The sequence below is a fragment of the Jatropha curcas genome, chromosome 11 (assembly GCF_041381405.1).
Source record: "Jatropha curcas cultivar XTBG-Jc1 chromosome 11, XTBG_Jcur_1.0, whole genome shotgun sequence".
NCBI classification, from domain to species: domain Eukaryota; kingdom Viridiplantae; phylum Streptophyta; class Magnoliopsida; order Malpighiales; family Euphorbiaceae; genus Jatropha; species Jatropha curcas.
Window position 1 is genome coordinate 24,062,640 of NC_143161.1, and position 13,666 is coordinate 24,076,305.

The 13,666-nt window shown below is 29.7% G+C and overlaps 1 protein-coding gene across 1 annotated transcript; it reads left to right on the forward strand.

The window, feature by feature from the left end:
- The first annotated feature begins 4,145 nt into the window (after positions 1–4,145).
- Positions 4,146–10,360, forward strand: LOC105641173 (26S proteasome non-ATPase regulatory subunit 13 homolog B). The gene is made up of 6 exons (XM_012225658.3): positions 4,146–4,415; positions 4,965–5,411; positions 6,296–6,376; positions 8,184–8,380; positions 8,511–8,610; positions 9,805–10,360. Exons 1-6 carry the CDS (start codon positions 4,266–4,268, stop codon positions 9,988–9,990), a joined length of 1,161 nt encoding a protein of 386 aa, XP_012081048.1. The 5' UTR covers positions 4,146–4,265; the 3' UTR covers positions 9,991–10,360.
- Positions 10,361–13,666: the final 3,306 nt, after the last annotated feature.

A 13,666-nucleotide genomic window follows, 5' to 3' on the forward strand; every position in this document is an offset into this window, starting at 1 on the left:
GAAAAGGAAGGAGAGAAAAGAAAGGAAAAAGAAAAGGAAGGAAGGAAAGTGGGCTGGGCCATTCCGGTTCGATTCGAACCGGTTCGGTCCGATTAGTGATCTGGTCTCATTTGTTCGGTTTTCGAGTTTTTCCTATTATTCGTGTGGTTTTCGATAAATCGATTAAATTTCCAGGTCCGGTTTGATTTATTTTAATTATTTTTATTATGTTTTGCAACCTTTCCTCCACTTACTTAATAATACAAGTATTAATAGTAATGATTTTAAATTTAGAATAATTAATTCATATATATATATATATATAATAGATTAATCCTGGTGTTTCACGTTATTCTCGAAAATTTTTAACTGTCATCAAATCGAAAATTCCCGAATGAACTGTTTTGGGCTTAGGCCCAATTCGAAAATTTGGGCTCGAATTGGGACTATGTTACAATTGCAACCCACGCGGCCAAAATTTGCGATTTTTGATTTAATAAAAATTTAAAAGTTTTGAAAATAAAAATTCAGGGTGTTTCATTTATACAATTTTATGTCACAAATATTATATTCATGCATTAAAAATTTATGTTCATGGTTAGATGTTAAAAAAATATTCCTTTTCCTTGATTTAGGAGGAGAATCTTCTAAATCTTCTAAATCTTCTAAATATATATATATATATATATATATATTAATGTGTATTAGGTGTTATATGTGCATCAAATCCATGTTTTTATGCCTAAGATGTCATATTCATGCATTATGATGAATTTTATGCTATAAATATTCATCTTAATATAAGGTCAGTAGCTATAGTTGTTGTCCCTCTAAAATAAATGCCTTAAAATTATGTTCTAATGTTATATTTCTTGAATATAAGTGTTAAAGATATTATGTATTTAGTTTGTTATGATTTAAGCTATTTTCTAGCCTTGACCGAACTTCCTTGAGTATATTTTTATGTTTTTGTGTTTTGAGTGTTAAAATAAATGTTTAATCTTGTTTATGTGATGTATAATGATGATTTATGCAAGATTGATATGGTTTAATATTTATTTTGTGTAAACTTGTGAGTCCCCTTCCAAGCACCATAGGAAAGATCCGAAGGACGAAGTCTAACCAAACAGGTCCATTGGTTGGTTTCTCACAAAATATCGGGAATTCCTTATGGTTTCTTTTGTTTGTTATGGCTTGATTTAGCACTTAATTGATCAGATTGGCACTTTAGAGTACTTTGACGGTGTGTGATGTGCTTAGAGTCGCACTTTAATTTGTTTTTGTTTTTCGGAAAATATAAGGTAAAAATCTCGTGATTGGCTCCATTTTATTTTTACGATAAAAGCATTAGCCTCGAATCATTGGGTTTAAAAACTGGGTTTTCGACGTCTTTCATATGAATCAACGGTTTGGGAATTAATCAAGTAATCAAAATATTAGTTTGCGTGAATGACATAATATGATGCTTGAGCATACTTATAATGTAATAATAATAATAATAATAATAAGAAGAAGAAGAAGAAGAAGAAGAAGAAGAAGAATGAAAAATTATAAACGTGTCCTCGTATTATGCCAAAATTAACTATTTTAATAATAATAATAATAATAAGGGAAAACTACTTTGTCCCTGTATATTGATTTCGTCCAACTATTTTATTCTTTTATCAATATTTTTTATTTTTTGCTGTTAAATTTAAAAGAAAAGACTGAAATACTCATGTCTTCTTTCACCTTCTTGTTTGTTCTCTCTCCTCTTCTCTCTCTGTCACCGAACGACCTTGAGATTCTGGATATAATGGTGGCAGAATTGGCAACTGCCGATGGGATTTTATTTGAGTTTCCGACGAGATATGGGTTCTATGGCTGCGCAAATGAAGTCGTTTTTTTGACTCAACTGGACAGTTGTAGCAAGAGCAAAAATGAGTTGAAGTTAGTTATAATGGTGACGAGAAAGTTGAAGTTGTTAGGTTAAAGAGAAGCGAGTTAGATCGGGGGCGGAGCTAGGACAATTATTTTAGGGAGCCAAATGAATTTTTTTTTTTTAAATTTTTAATGGGCCAAATGTAACTTTTCTATATTTTAAAGGTTTAAAATATCATTTTCATAGAAAAATTTTTTTGAAAAAAATTTTTTTGGGAGGGGGCATGGCCATAGGCATGGCCACCGGTTCGGTTCTAATCAAAATCGAATCGGAATCGAACCGTACTGTATACAAATCGGACTGGACTGAAATCGACTGTTTAAAATTTTGAACTGGAACCGACGGTTCAAGGGCCGATTAAAGTTCATGTGAATGTTAAAAAATGAATCTGAACCAGTCCGGAATCGACGGTTAATTGGCGATTCTGGTCCGGTTCGAACCGGATGCACAAACAAAATTATTTGTAGCTTAAAATTTTTATAAAAAAAATTTATATCACTTGATTTGATTGTAGTTGATTTGATTTATGGTGAACAGAAGTACATAATGGTACATAATTTATAAAAAGTAGTGAAAAAAAAGTACATATGATTTGATTTAATTTGTACAAAAAATGGTACATGAATAGTTGATTTGTAAAAAAAAAAAAATTTTATGTCTACAAAAAAAAAGGTACAAACGGCTAGTTGAGAACTTGAAATGACTTTTAATTTTTTTATTTTTGGTAAATAAATTTTATTCATTTTTAATCAATTATTTATTTATTATAATTTACTAAATTATTCAAAAATATAATTGTTATTTTTCTGTTGTAAGGGACAATTTGAAAAACTAAAAAATGAAAAATATGTATAAATATGATGAGTTGATGATTTTTTTTCACAACTAATTATATCCTAACTCTCTTTTCATTCTCAATCAAAATTCTCCCAAATTTACATGTTCATTATTTTTTCTATTGCTTTATTTTTCTTAATATTTGAATTATCTTTTGTTTATTTTTTATTTTCATACATCCAATTCTAAATTCCTTCTAATCTCAATTTTTTCATTCACAAATTTACTTCATTGCGAACTCAATCGATGACGATGATTCCGGCTCATTAACGAGGACTAGTGGCACCGATGACTAAAATTAATTGTAATAATTGGGAGGTTATTTTTCATTGTAATAAAAAAAAAGAACTACGTAGGCTTTGATTTCCTCTAATTTCCAAGAGGATAAGTAGGCAATTAAATTAAAAATTTTCAATTTTAATTTAATTTAAGCCCAAAATAAAAAAATATAATTTTTTTATATTAGTGAGTCAGCAAAATTTATAAATTTAATGTAATAACAGTTCTAAGGTAATAGAAGTTCTTCTTTTAAAATTTTATAATAATTTATTTAGTTAATAAAATCTAAAAATTTTAAAATTATTATTTATTTATGAGTTTGGAATCAAAATTTTATTATTTTTTTAAAAATTGTGTAATACTGGAACCGCATCGGAACCGTAATTTGAACTGTCGGTTCATCGGAACCGTACCGGAACTGGAATCCGATCGAAACCGGAATCCGATCGAAACCGGAGGTTTAAGGGTCGATTCCGGTTTAAAATTTTAAACATCTCGAACTGACAATTCAATGAACCGAAACCAGTAGTTCATTGAATTGTTCATGCCTACATGGCTCCTTAAGCCCTAAGGGAGCTCGGCCCCTAAGTTAGATGGACAAGTCACTTCTTTTTTTAATAAAGTGTAATCAATTCTAAGCATTTTTTTTTCCTATTTTTGAATAAGGTGTAATCAATTCTTTTATAGATTAATGAAGATTCTAGATGGACAGGTCTAGGGACTGTGTTTTGTAATAATATGAATCTTCCGTTTATGTTTCTATCAATTGTCTATCAATTGCCACTTCAATATGATCGCCATTTCACTTGCCAAATGAGTTAGTTATTATACACTTGATATTTAAAATTTAAGTTTAAAAAAACTTTGCTGCTGAATTTGGATTTTTGATAGGCTGGTGATGGCTCAAGTGATATATATAATAGAAACCGCAAATTTAATAGGGAGATAAGGATATTTGTGCCTTTTTACTTTTAATGGAAAAAATTAAAAATATTGATAGAAGGATAGAATATTTGAGCATTATTAAAATATAAAGATAAAGTAATATATTTTAAAAAATATGAGACATAATAGTTTTTAACATAATAAAAGACACGTTGATACTTTTTCCCAATAATAATAGTAACAACCGCTTCTCTACCTGTTGCTTTCCTTCACTAGTTAGTAGTTTGCAGAATTACCGTAGAAAACTCCTTCAGATACAAAAGGAAAACCAAGGCTGCTGAAAACCCCCTTCGTGAAATCAGCCATGGCCGCTCTACAGTATCTGGAGTCTCTACGCAATGCTCATCCTGATCAAGCTGAGTGGTGCAATTCCCTTGCGGATCTGTACCAGAAGAAACTCTGGCACCAGCTCACTCTCAAGCTCGAGGAGTTCGTTGCACAGGCCGTCTTCAAGGTCCAGCTCCACTCTCAACATTATGTTCCTTTTTTTTCTTTTTGTGAGTTTAATTTGATTAACGTTAGATTTTTTTCTTTTCTAAAGATATATGGATTGCAGATGATTTTCTTTCTTCCTTTTCTGGGATTTTAGTCGAGAAGAGTTTTGGAATTTAGGGTTTCTTTGAAATTAAACGAGAATTTAGTTCTTGTGAGATAATTGATGTCTTTAGTTGTGCAATAAAGATTTTTAAATGAGGTTGCTAGGGTTGAAATTGGCAAATTAGGGTTTTTAGATGTATTTTCGGTTTCTGGGTATTTGTACGGTTCTCTAGCTCTTGCTTTCTGATGCGAGAAATTTTATATTCAACATTTAGTTCTATTAACTTTTTGTAATAGGTGCAGCTTGTAGCAATTTTGGTGCTTTGCTTACCCGCAGAATGAATAAATGAGATATGTTTATTAGTTAAAGAACGAACATGCAGATCTTTTTTATCCATTTACTGAGGCCATCATGTGCAATTTCCAGCCTTAACACTTTTATTATATATTTGTATTTATATTTCAGGCTGGTGATGCTTTGATACAGTTATATCACAATTTTATCTGTGATTTTGAGACCAAAATTAATCTTCTCAAGCTTGCACATTTCGCGGTTATAGTTTCTCGGCAGTATAAAGAGAAAGAAGCTGCCATTAGCTATCTTGATGGGGTGATTGAAAAACTTCAAGCAACAAGAGAACAACGCAATGAAGAGCCAATTCTTTACATTAAGATGCAATTAGCTATATTCAAGCTTGAACAAGGGGATAAAAAAGAGTGCAAAAAGCTTTTAGAAGATGGAAAGAGCACACTAGACAGTATGACTGATATTGATCCATCTGTTTATGCCATGTATTATTGGGTTTCATCTCAGTACCATAAGTATCGCCAAGAATTCGCAGAGTTCTATAAAAGTGCTCTTCTTTATCTAGCATACACATCAGTGGAATCCCTTTCAGAATCATTCAGACTGGTACTTATTTGAGTCTGTATTACAAAGACTAAGATTTCTATTATATTTCTCTGTCTGCTTCTTTTGCCCCAGTTTTTTCTTTCCTTGTTGACTTTTTCAATCTCATGCAACTTGCAAAGATTTATTCACTTGCCACTATTTCTTGTCTCCCTCTCTTTTTCTGAACATTATTTTGTTTCTATTATCATATCCCTGTCGAGTGGAGTCTATGAAATATGATATTCCTTGTTCAGAATAAATGCATGACCTTTGCATGAAAAAGGGAGTAATGGTTTAGCTGGAATGAAACAGATTTCATGGACTAAACTGTTGCTTTAGTCTTGCAATCCAGATGTAAGGTTGATATATATATAAGCAGTCCAAGGTTATTATGTCTCTTCCTTCTGGTTTATGCTAGTTTTAGTAAGTTCTTGGAATTGTTATAAATTGGGGAGGAAGAGAAGGGGGGGGGGGGGAGGGTGGAGGGTGGAGGGGCAGTTGTTGCAAATCTTTAGTAGCCTCTCAAATGCAAATATTTTAGCACAGATGTATCCAACCTTGAAACTGTTGTTGGTTACAAATGCAAGGAGGTGAGATTGAACATTGTCCATGCTTGATAAACTAGGTTTAAATATTGAAATTAATGCATATGGTGGGCAATGTATTTCGAAGTTTCATTATGTATCTGTTTCAAAGTTCATGCTTGTGGGATCTAGACTAGAATTTAATTTATTAATGATCTGGGCTCTGAGGGGTTGCTATGAGTTTGCATTTGTGAAAATGAGAATGCTAGGATTACCTCTTCCATGGTTAAAATGACTTAAATTTCTTTCTTTGTGTACATCTTGAGATTTTTCTATTGGTTGTTATGTTCACAGTTTGAATGTTTACTTGCGTGTCTTTAGGATTTGGCATTTGATCTTTCCCTTTCTGCGCTTTTGGGAGATAACATCTACAACTTCGGAGAACTGCTTGCTCATCCTATTGTAAGAATATCTTCTTAGTTGCTTTTTCCACAATATCTGTTAATTTTGGGAGGGTTTGATATGCATGTATTTAGTGCTTATATCATTTAATTCTTTTTATTGCCTATCGACAGTGCATAATTTTAGGAAAAAATTGATTCTAGAGTCACCATTTGTTCTTCTCTTTTTGTTACTTGTGGTGAGGGGTCAAAATTGAAGCTATACTATTATAATGATGAAGTTCAAAATAAGCACTGCTAGATTTTAATTGAGTTTCCTGAACCTAAACTTTGCTGTATTTGAAACAGAATTAATCAAAGCCAAATTGTTGTTAGATTGAGGGACCTGGATAATTTTGTCAGTTTGGTTTGCTTGCTGTCTTTATTATGCTTATGAAAAAGATGTCGTTTAAAAATTTTTAACAAATGAAACAATAAATGTATTATTTCAAAAAATATATGATTATACTTCTAAAAATATGTGATTATTCTTGTCCTCTTTATACTAGTTAGTAAAAATCCTAATTCTGGATTGAAAACTATTCTTAATTAATTAACATACTTTATTAATTAGGAATCCTAAATAAAGAAAGAAAACTGAAAGACTAAAATACTAAAAACTGATATTCTAGTTTAATTTGGTTGCTTCTGCACTGATAGGTTCTATGACCTTGAGGGCAGAAAGAATACTTCTCCAAAATGAAGCTTGCAGCATTACTTGAGATGCTTCCTTACCCTGTGTTTCTTTTGCAAAATCTAGATTTAGTCCACTCTTTTGAAGTGAATCTCTTCCTTAAATTAGTCTTTTGCTTGTCAAATGTTGGGAGAGTGAGAAAAGTTGTGGAAAATCTTGTTTGCCCTAGTCTTAACTCTTTTCTTTGTGAATGTTCTCATCATATTCAGCACATGTTGTGAAGAGCTGTATGAGCAGTCATTGATTGCACATGCTTTTTGAAATCTGTTCTTGAATATAGAATTTGAAATCTCCTCAATGTTAAGTCCAAGCAATGCGCACCACATGGAGCTGAAAACAAATTCTTTTCGCTTAGCCATTATGAAGTCACCAACAAGATTAATTTAAAAATGGAAAACCCACCCATTAACTTCGCTAAAAGGTTATAAGTTAAAGAAAAAAATAGTAGACATGCCAGCTGAATCATTAGCTGAAGCATTATTAGTCACAACTTGAACCACATTTGCTTCTCCTATTTCTTCCACAAATCAATCAAGTAATTGAAAAGGCTTCGTCGCATTTTTATCATAAGAAGTATCAATGGATTCTTAACATGGTTCCCTTTGGACAATTTACCAAAAAGTTAAGCAAAGACCTCTCTCTCTCTTATCCTTCCAACCGTCGCACATAGTTCCATACTTCGCCCAATTCTCTTTATGATTCTTCATAATCTCATTTGTGTGCCAATTCCTTCTCAAGACAGGGAACTCTCTCCTTATGTTAACTTCAAGGTTTCATAGTTTGACTGATTCGCCAATAGCCTCAATTATTGACTTAAAACTAGGATGATGACTGCTTAAAAGGATATACCAGCTTCATACATCCATCTGGAAAACCAAGTTATTGATTGATAAATATTTTTGCTTGTGCTTGTTCCGGTAAATTGACATGCTGCATGCATATGAGCTCTTCTAAATTCCCCGCTAGTTTCCCGGTGAAAGATGCATTTGGTTTTGCTAGGAGTGGCTTGAAATGTGGTTCAAATGGTGTGGTATTCATAATATATTTATTTGTTATTTTTTTTCTGGCATGTTTGTTTATTTAATTACTTCTTGAATTATTTGTTTGGGATGATGACCATCTGATCTTTCTACAGATAAAGAGTCTTCTGGGAACACAAGTTGAGTGGCTATACTATATTCTACAGGCCTTCAACTCTGGTGATCTAGTCCGATACCAGGAGTTGTGCCGTGTGCATTATGCATCCCTGAGGGCCCAACCAGCTTTAGTTGAAAATGAACAGAAGCTATTGGAAAAGATTAACATTCTTTGCTTGATGGAGATCATCTTTAGGTATTGTTCCTACTTCCAATCATCTTTTTAGCAGTATCTTTTTACTTTTAATTTCCATCTTCTTCGTTTAGAAAATTCAGTATTACCTACATATATTTTGTACACTGAAATATGTCATTCTTCCTTGCAGTCGTCCTTCTGAAGATCGAACTATTCCATTAAGTGTCATTGCTGACCGCACAAAGCTTTCTGTTGAGGATGTGGAGCATCTTCTCATGAAGAGTCTTTCTGTAAGCTCCTTTTTTGGATATTAAGAGTTATTACTCATTTTTGTGCTTGGGGTGTTATTTTCCAATGGGAAGGAAAAGAAAACAGTAAAATAATAATAAAAATAAGAATTCTCTTATCCCATCATAATTATATCATCTCATAATTATCTGACAGTTTGTCTGTAGTGTGACTACTTGAAGAAACTGTTAAATTAAACAAAATTTTAAAAACTATGATCAGTCAAATATTGCAAAGCTTGATTACTACTATTTTTCAGAATCATGCTGACCTCCTAGTCAAGTATTTGGATGCGGTTAATGAGAAATCTTATTGTTATCTCATGGACACATGCATCCTAGATATGACAAAAATAGATAGCATAAATACAAAGTGCCATTTGTATCAGACTTGAATTGCCTTCCAATAAGTTGACGTTAGTTGGATCTTTTATGTCCAGATCTCAAGTTAAATTTTTTATTGAACTCTGTAACTGGTACAATGATATGATAAAGTGAAATGGGGAAGATAATTATTTGGTTGTTAGTCATTCATTTTCTAGAAATTCTTGTAACCCTGGTCTGATCTCTAAGGTGTATATTAGCTCTGAAACATTTAGGACATAGCCACAAAATAATGAAGCAAGCATGTCCGATACAAGTTAAGCACATGATGCAAATGCAATTGCCTGGAGTGGAGGAGCCTAAATATGATAACATAAATTTGAAAGTAAGATATTGATCTATTTCTTCATAATTAATCAGGGGAATTGCATTATTGTAAGCAGCAGTTGGTTTAAACAGGGTCAACAAGCATTTATTAGAGAGAGACCTCATTGCCAAGCAAAAATATTCTGGCTGCACTTTGCCACTAGCTAGTGTCAACAAGTATCAGGAACACCAGCAGAGAAGTGCTGTAGTACAAATCTGTGGAAAAATAGTTAACGTGAAAGAGCCTTTTGTTTAAATGGGAATTATTTCTAATATTGACAAAATTGAATAATGCAATTTCCTTCCATATACGATTTTATCTTCAATCTCTTCTTTCCTCTTTTTTTCTTTTTTTGTGTATGAAATACCTTTGGTTTTCTTATAATTAATTACGATGTAGGACTTACCATTGGATTAGCTTAAACTTGGTCAATTTATTATATATGTTAATTTTTTGTGGCTAGAATAGTTGCATTTTTGATAGTGTAAAGAGCTGTTTTGTTACAGGTCCATCTTATTGAGGGTATAATTGATCAAGTTGAGGGAACGGTTCATGTATCCTGGGTGCAGCCGAGAGTGCTGGGCATTCCACAAATCAAATCCTTGCGCGACCGACTGGATAATTGGCTGGATAAAGTACACACTGCTTTGTTATCCATTGAAGCTGAAACACCTGATCTAGTTGCATTGTGATTTTCTATCACTTTGCTCTTTTGCCGTGTTCTATATTCCTCTCTGCTCATTGTAAGAATTTCTCATTCGAAGGGGAAAAACTCGTTGGCAGCAAAACAGAGACTAGTGTAAGTCGCTTTGGCAGTTCAGCCAGTTTTGCTTGCTTTCTTTTCATATTGCAAAATCCTTTTTTCTGGACCAAATTTGCTGTAAGGAGCAGCTGTGTACTTGACATTAAACATGTTGGTTCTGAGAGTGTAAGGCTAGGGATACAGTGCATTGATTGGAAAAAACGTTCAGCTTGGTGTAGTGAACTAATTTGTATTGAGACTTTCTTCTTATTCATTCGGATGATTTCCACCGTGTGGAACTAACTGCATTTTATTTTTCAGTCATTCTTATGGTTCTTTGATGCTTCTTGCATGTAGGTGCAGGTGCAGGTGCAGGTGCTTGTTGTCATGACTTGAAATAGATAAAGTAAAATTTGCTTAGTTGTCCCTCAGTTAAAAAAAAAAAAAAAACCTACTTTAGAAAATACTATAAAATATTAGCAAATTAGATCTATTATTTTGTAAACAGCTTTTTTACGGAAAAAAAACATTTGAAACTGTTACAAAATATTGGTAATATGACTTTGTTATTTTGTAAATAGTTATTATTTTACAAGAATAATAACCTTTTATAAAAATTTTGAAAATATTATAAAACTAGTCACTGGTCCGCTCTTCGCGTAAGGTTAAAAAATAATTGTTATACAAACATATATATTAAATAATTATTATAGAACTATTTATATTTTTTTTATGAGAAAGTGTGCTTTAACAGTAATTTGAATTAGGATTATTTTATGCTTAAATGTTTACACTTAAGTTTATAGATTTTTTTTTTCTAAAATCATTTAAGTCTAAAACTATTCATATTTTACATTTACGCTAAATAATAAATCTCATGTATTTAGGCTTCAATCTTGATTATATCTAGGATGAAATGTTAATATGATAAGATTATTATATATATATATATATATATACCTATTATTTTTAAATAATTAAGATTAAATTGCTAAATATGATTTTTGTAATATTTAAATAATAAATTTTAATTTTAAATGATAGTTTTTTTTTTTTTTTTGAAATCTCTAAAAAAAATCTATTTACTCCCAAAAATAATTAAAATCATTGCAACCTATATCCATTGGAGTTTTTTTTTAGAATCTAGCATAGCATCTTATATTAGAAACCATTAAATATTCATAGGGCTAAAAATAAAATGCCAAATAACAAAACCATGAAAAGCTACTTTCTTTTTCTTTTTTCTTTTACTAATGAAAATACCATTTTATCAAAATTATGAAATATATATATATATAATTTTAAAGAAGTAATTATCTATAAGAAAATTTTAAAAAAAAATTTAAAGTAGCAATATCAAAATGTAATTATCTTAATATGTTAATTAAATAAGATAAAATAATTTAAAATTTTCAAACTCATAATAATTTATATATCAATTAAAGTAATTATAAATAAATTTTAAAAATATATATTTAACACCCATTCAAATTGTAGAAAAATAAAACTAAATTTTAAAAATTCTACAAATAGAAGAATAGAAAGATAAAGGAAAGAACATCTAGAATTTTCTTTTTGTTTATAGTTTATTATTAAATATTTTATAATTAAGTGTATTAAAAATCTCAAAAAATATAATTGATTATTTGAAATTTTAAAAAATGATATACAATAAAAGAAGTCTTGAAATTATTTATTCAACATTTTTATTTCTGTATTATCTCATTAATTTAATTAATAATTCATTTTTTATGATTTAAAATTATTAACATAATTAATATACGATAAATAAATAAAAATATCAATTAAACTATTAAACATTTTAATAATATTATTTGTTAACTTTTAAACAAGAACCCAAATTAAATTGATTTATTTGCACAACAATTTTAATTTAAATGAGTTCCAATAACTATAACATTAAAAAAGCTTATTCAAGTTTTATCTTTTTGTTGAAAAATTGCGGTCTTGAAAATTTTGAATCGTGAAATAGAATTTTCCCTTGAAATTTTTTTTTTAGATTATTTTTAACTCACACATAAGCACGTTTTGACACTATTTTTTTTATGAAACTGAGAGCAATATAATCTTGTGAGGTAGGTGAAATTAGCATCGGTTTTAGGAGAAGTAATAATTCTCTGTGTTGTGTTCTTGGTTAGCTCAGAATGCATGTGCAATGGCCGTGTTTTGAAGTTGCTAATAAGCTGCTTGATGTATTATTAGAATTTAAAGCAAGTACATTAACAGTTAAAAAAAAAAAAAAGCAGATAAAAATATATACTATAAATTCATATTTGATGCACTGGTCGACTATTGCTTTGAAAAGAAAAAAAAAAAAAAATCTATTGACACTTAATTGAAAATTAATAACAGTGAAAGTACAAATTATTATTAATAAAAAAAATAAGAATAAAAATAAAATACGCATTTTATGAGTTAAACGTGTTCTCCGTAGAGTATTGCACGAACAACGCTTTGATTGCAAATTCACATCTTTAAATATATATATATAGAGAAGTAGATATATCTCCATAGATAGATAGATATAAATAAGTTATATTTTGAATTTAAAAATTCAGCTAATTGTGGCTAGATTTTAATTAGATAATTATTAAAATATTAATTAGAATATTTGAATTGTCCAATCAAAATATATATAAAAAATAAAAATTTTTAAAAAAAGAAAAAGAAAAATAGAATGCTACACAAAGAAAAAGTCTATAACTTTATTTTTGTCTCAGCTTTCATACAAATATATAGATATAGGTAAATCTGAGCTATTATTTTGTAATTTGATAACTTATAAAATGTTGGTAACTTTTACAACAAATTGCCACATGTTACAAAATATTTAAAAATATTACAAATATTGACAATTGGGAGCTATTACTTTGTAAAGAAAAAACCACTTTTTACAAAATATTATAACATATTGGCAATGGAAACTATTATTTTGTAAATCACTAACTCTTTAAAAAAATCATATTTTACAAAATATTAGAAAACATTATAAAATATAATAGTCAATTGGAGGTATGATGAGAGCTATCATTTTGCAACAGATAACTTAAAAAAAAACTAATTTTTATAAACGGAATTATTACAAAATATAGATAATTAGAACTATTATTTTATAATCAGCAACTTACAAGAAACTATATTTTTTATAAATTATTAAAAAATATTTTGTAAATTTAAGACACCTAAACCTAAAATTATTGTAAAAAATCCCACAGGTGCAACATACAGAATGAGAATAGTTATTTCACCTAAAATTATTGTACTTAACTAATTATTAGAATAGGTTTTGTAGCATCAAATTAAGGACATTGACAAAATTAAAACTATTTTTAAACTATTTACCAATATAACACCAAATTAAAACTATTTTTAAACCTAATATTTGTATTGCCATGGAGAAAGAATGTTGCACTAAAATTACAAACGTAACTGGTAGTTTCAATGTAATAGAAAATATAATTGGTGTTAGTAAACTAATAACTAGAGGAATACACAAATATTTTTACTTTGTGAAGAATGTCAAATGAAATGGTGGCTTCAATAAAAATAAATAAATAATCAAATAGATTTTCTCTAAGACACGCAATTCATTTGGTGGTTTTAAT

Coding starts and splice junctions, on each gene's coding strand:
- LOC105641173 (XM_012225658.3), top strand. CDS start 4,266: ATGGCCGCTCTACAGTATCTGGAGTCTCTACGCAATGCTCATCCTGAT. Junction 8,381..8,510: donor TTGATGGAGATCATCTTTAG/GTATTGTTCCTA, acceptor TCTTCCTTGCAG/TCGTCCTTCTGAAGATCGAA. Junction 8,611..9,804: donor TTCTCATGAAGAGTCTTTCT/GTAAGCTCCTTT, acceptor GTTTTGTTACAG/GTCCATCTTATTGAGGGTAT.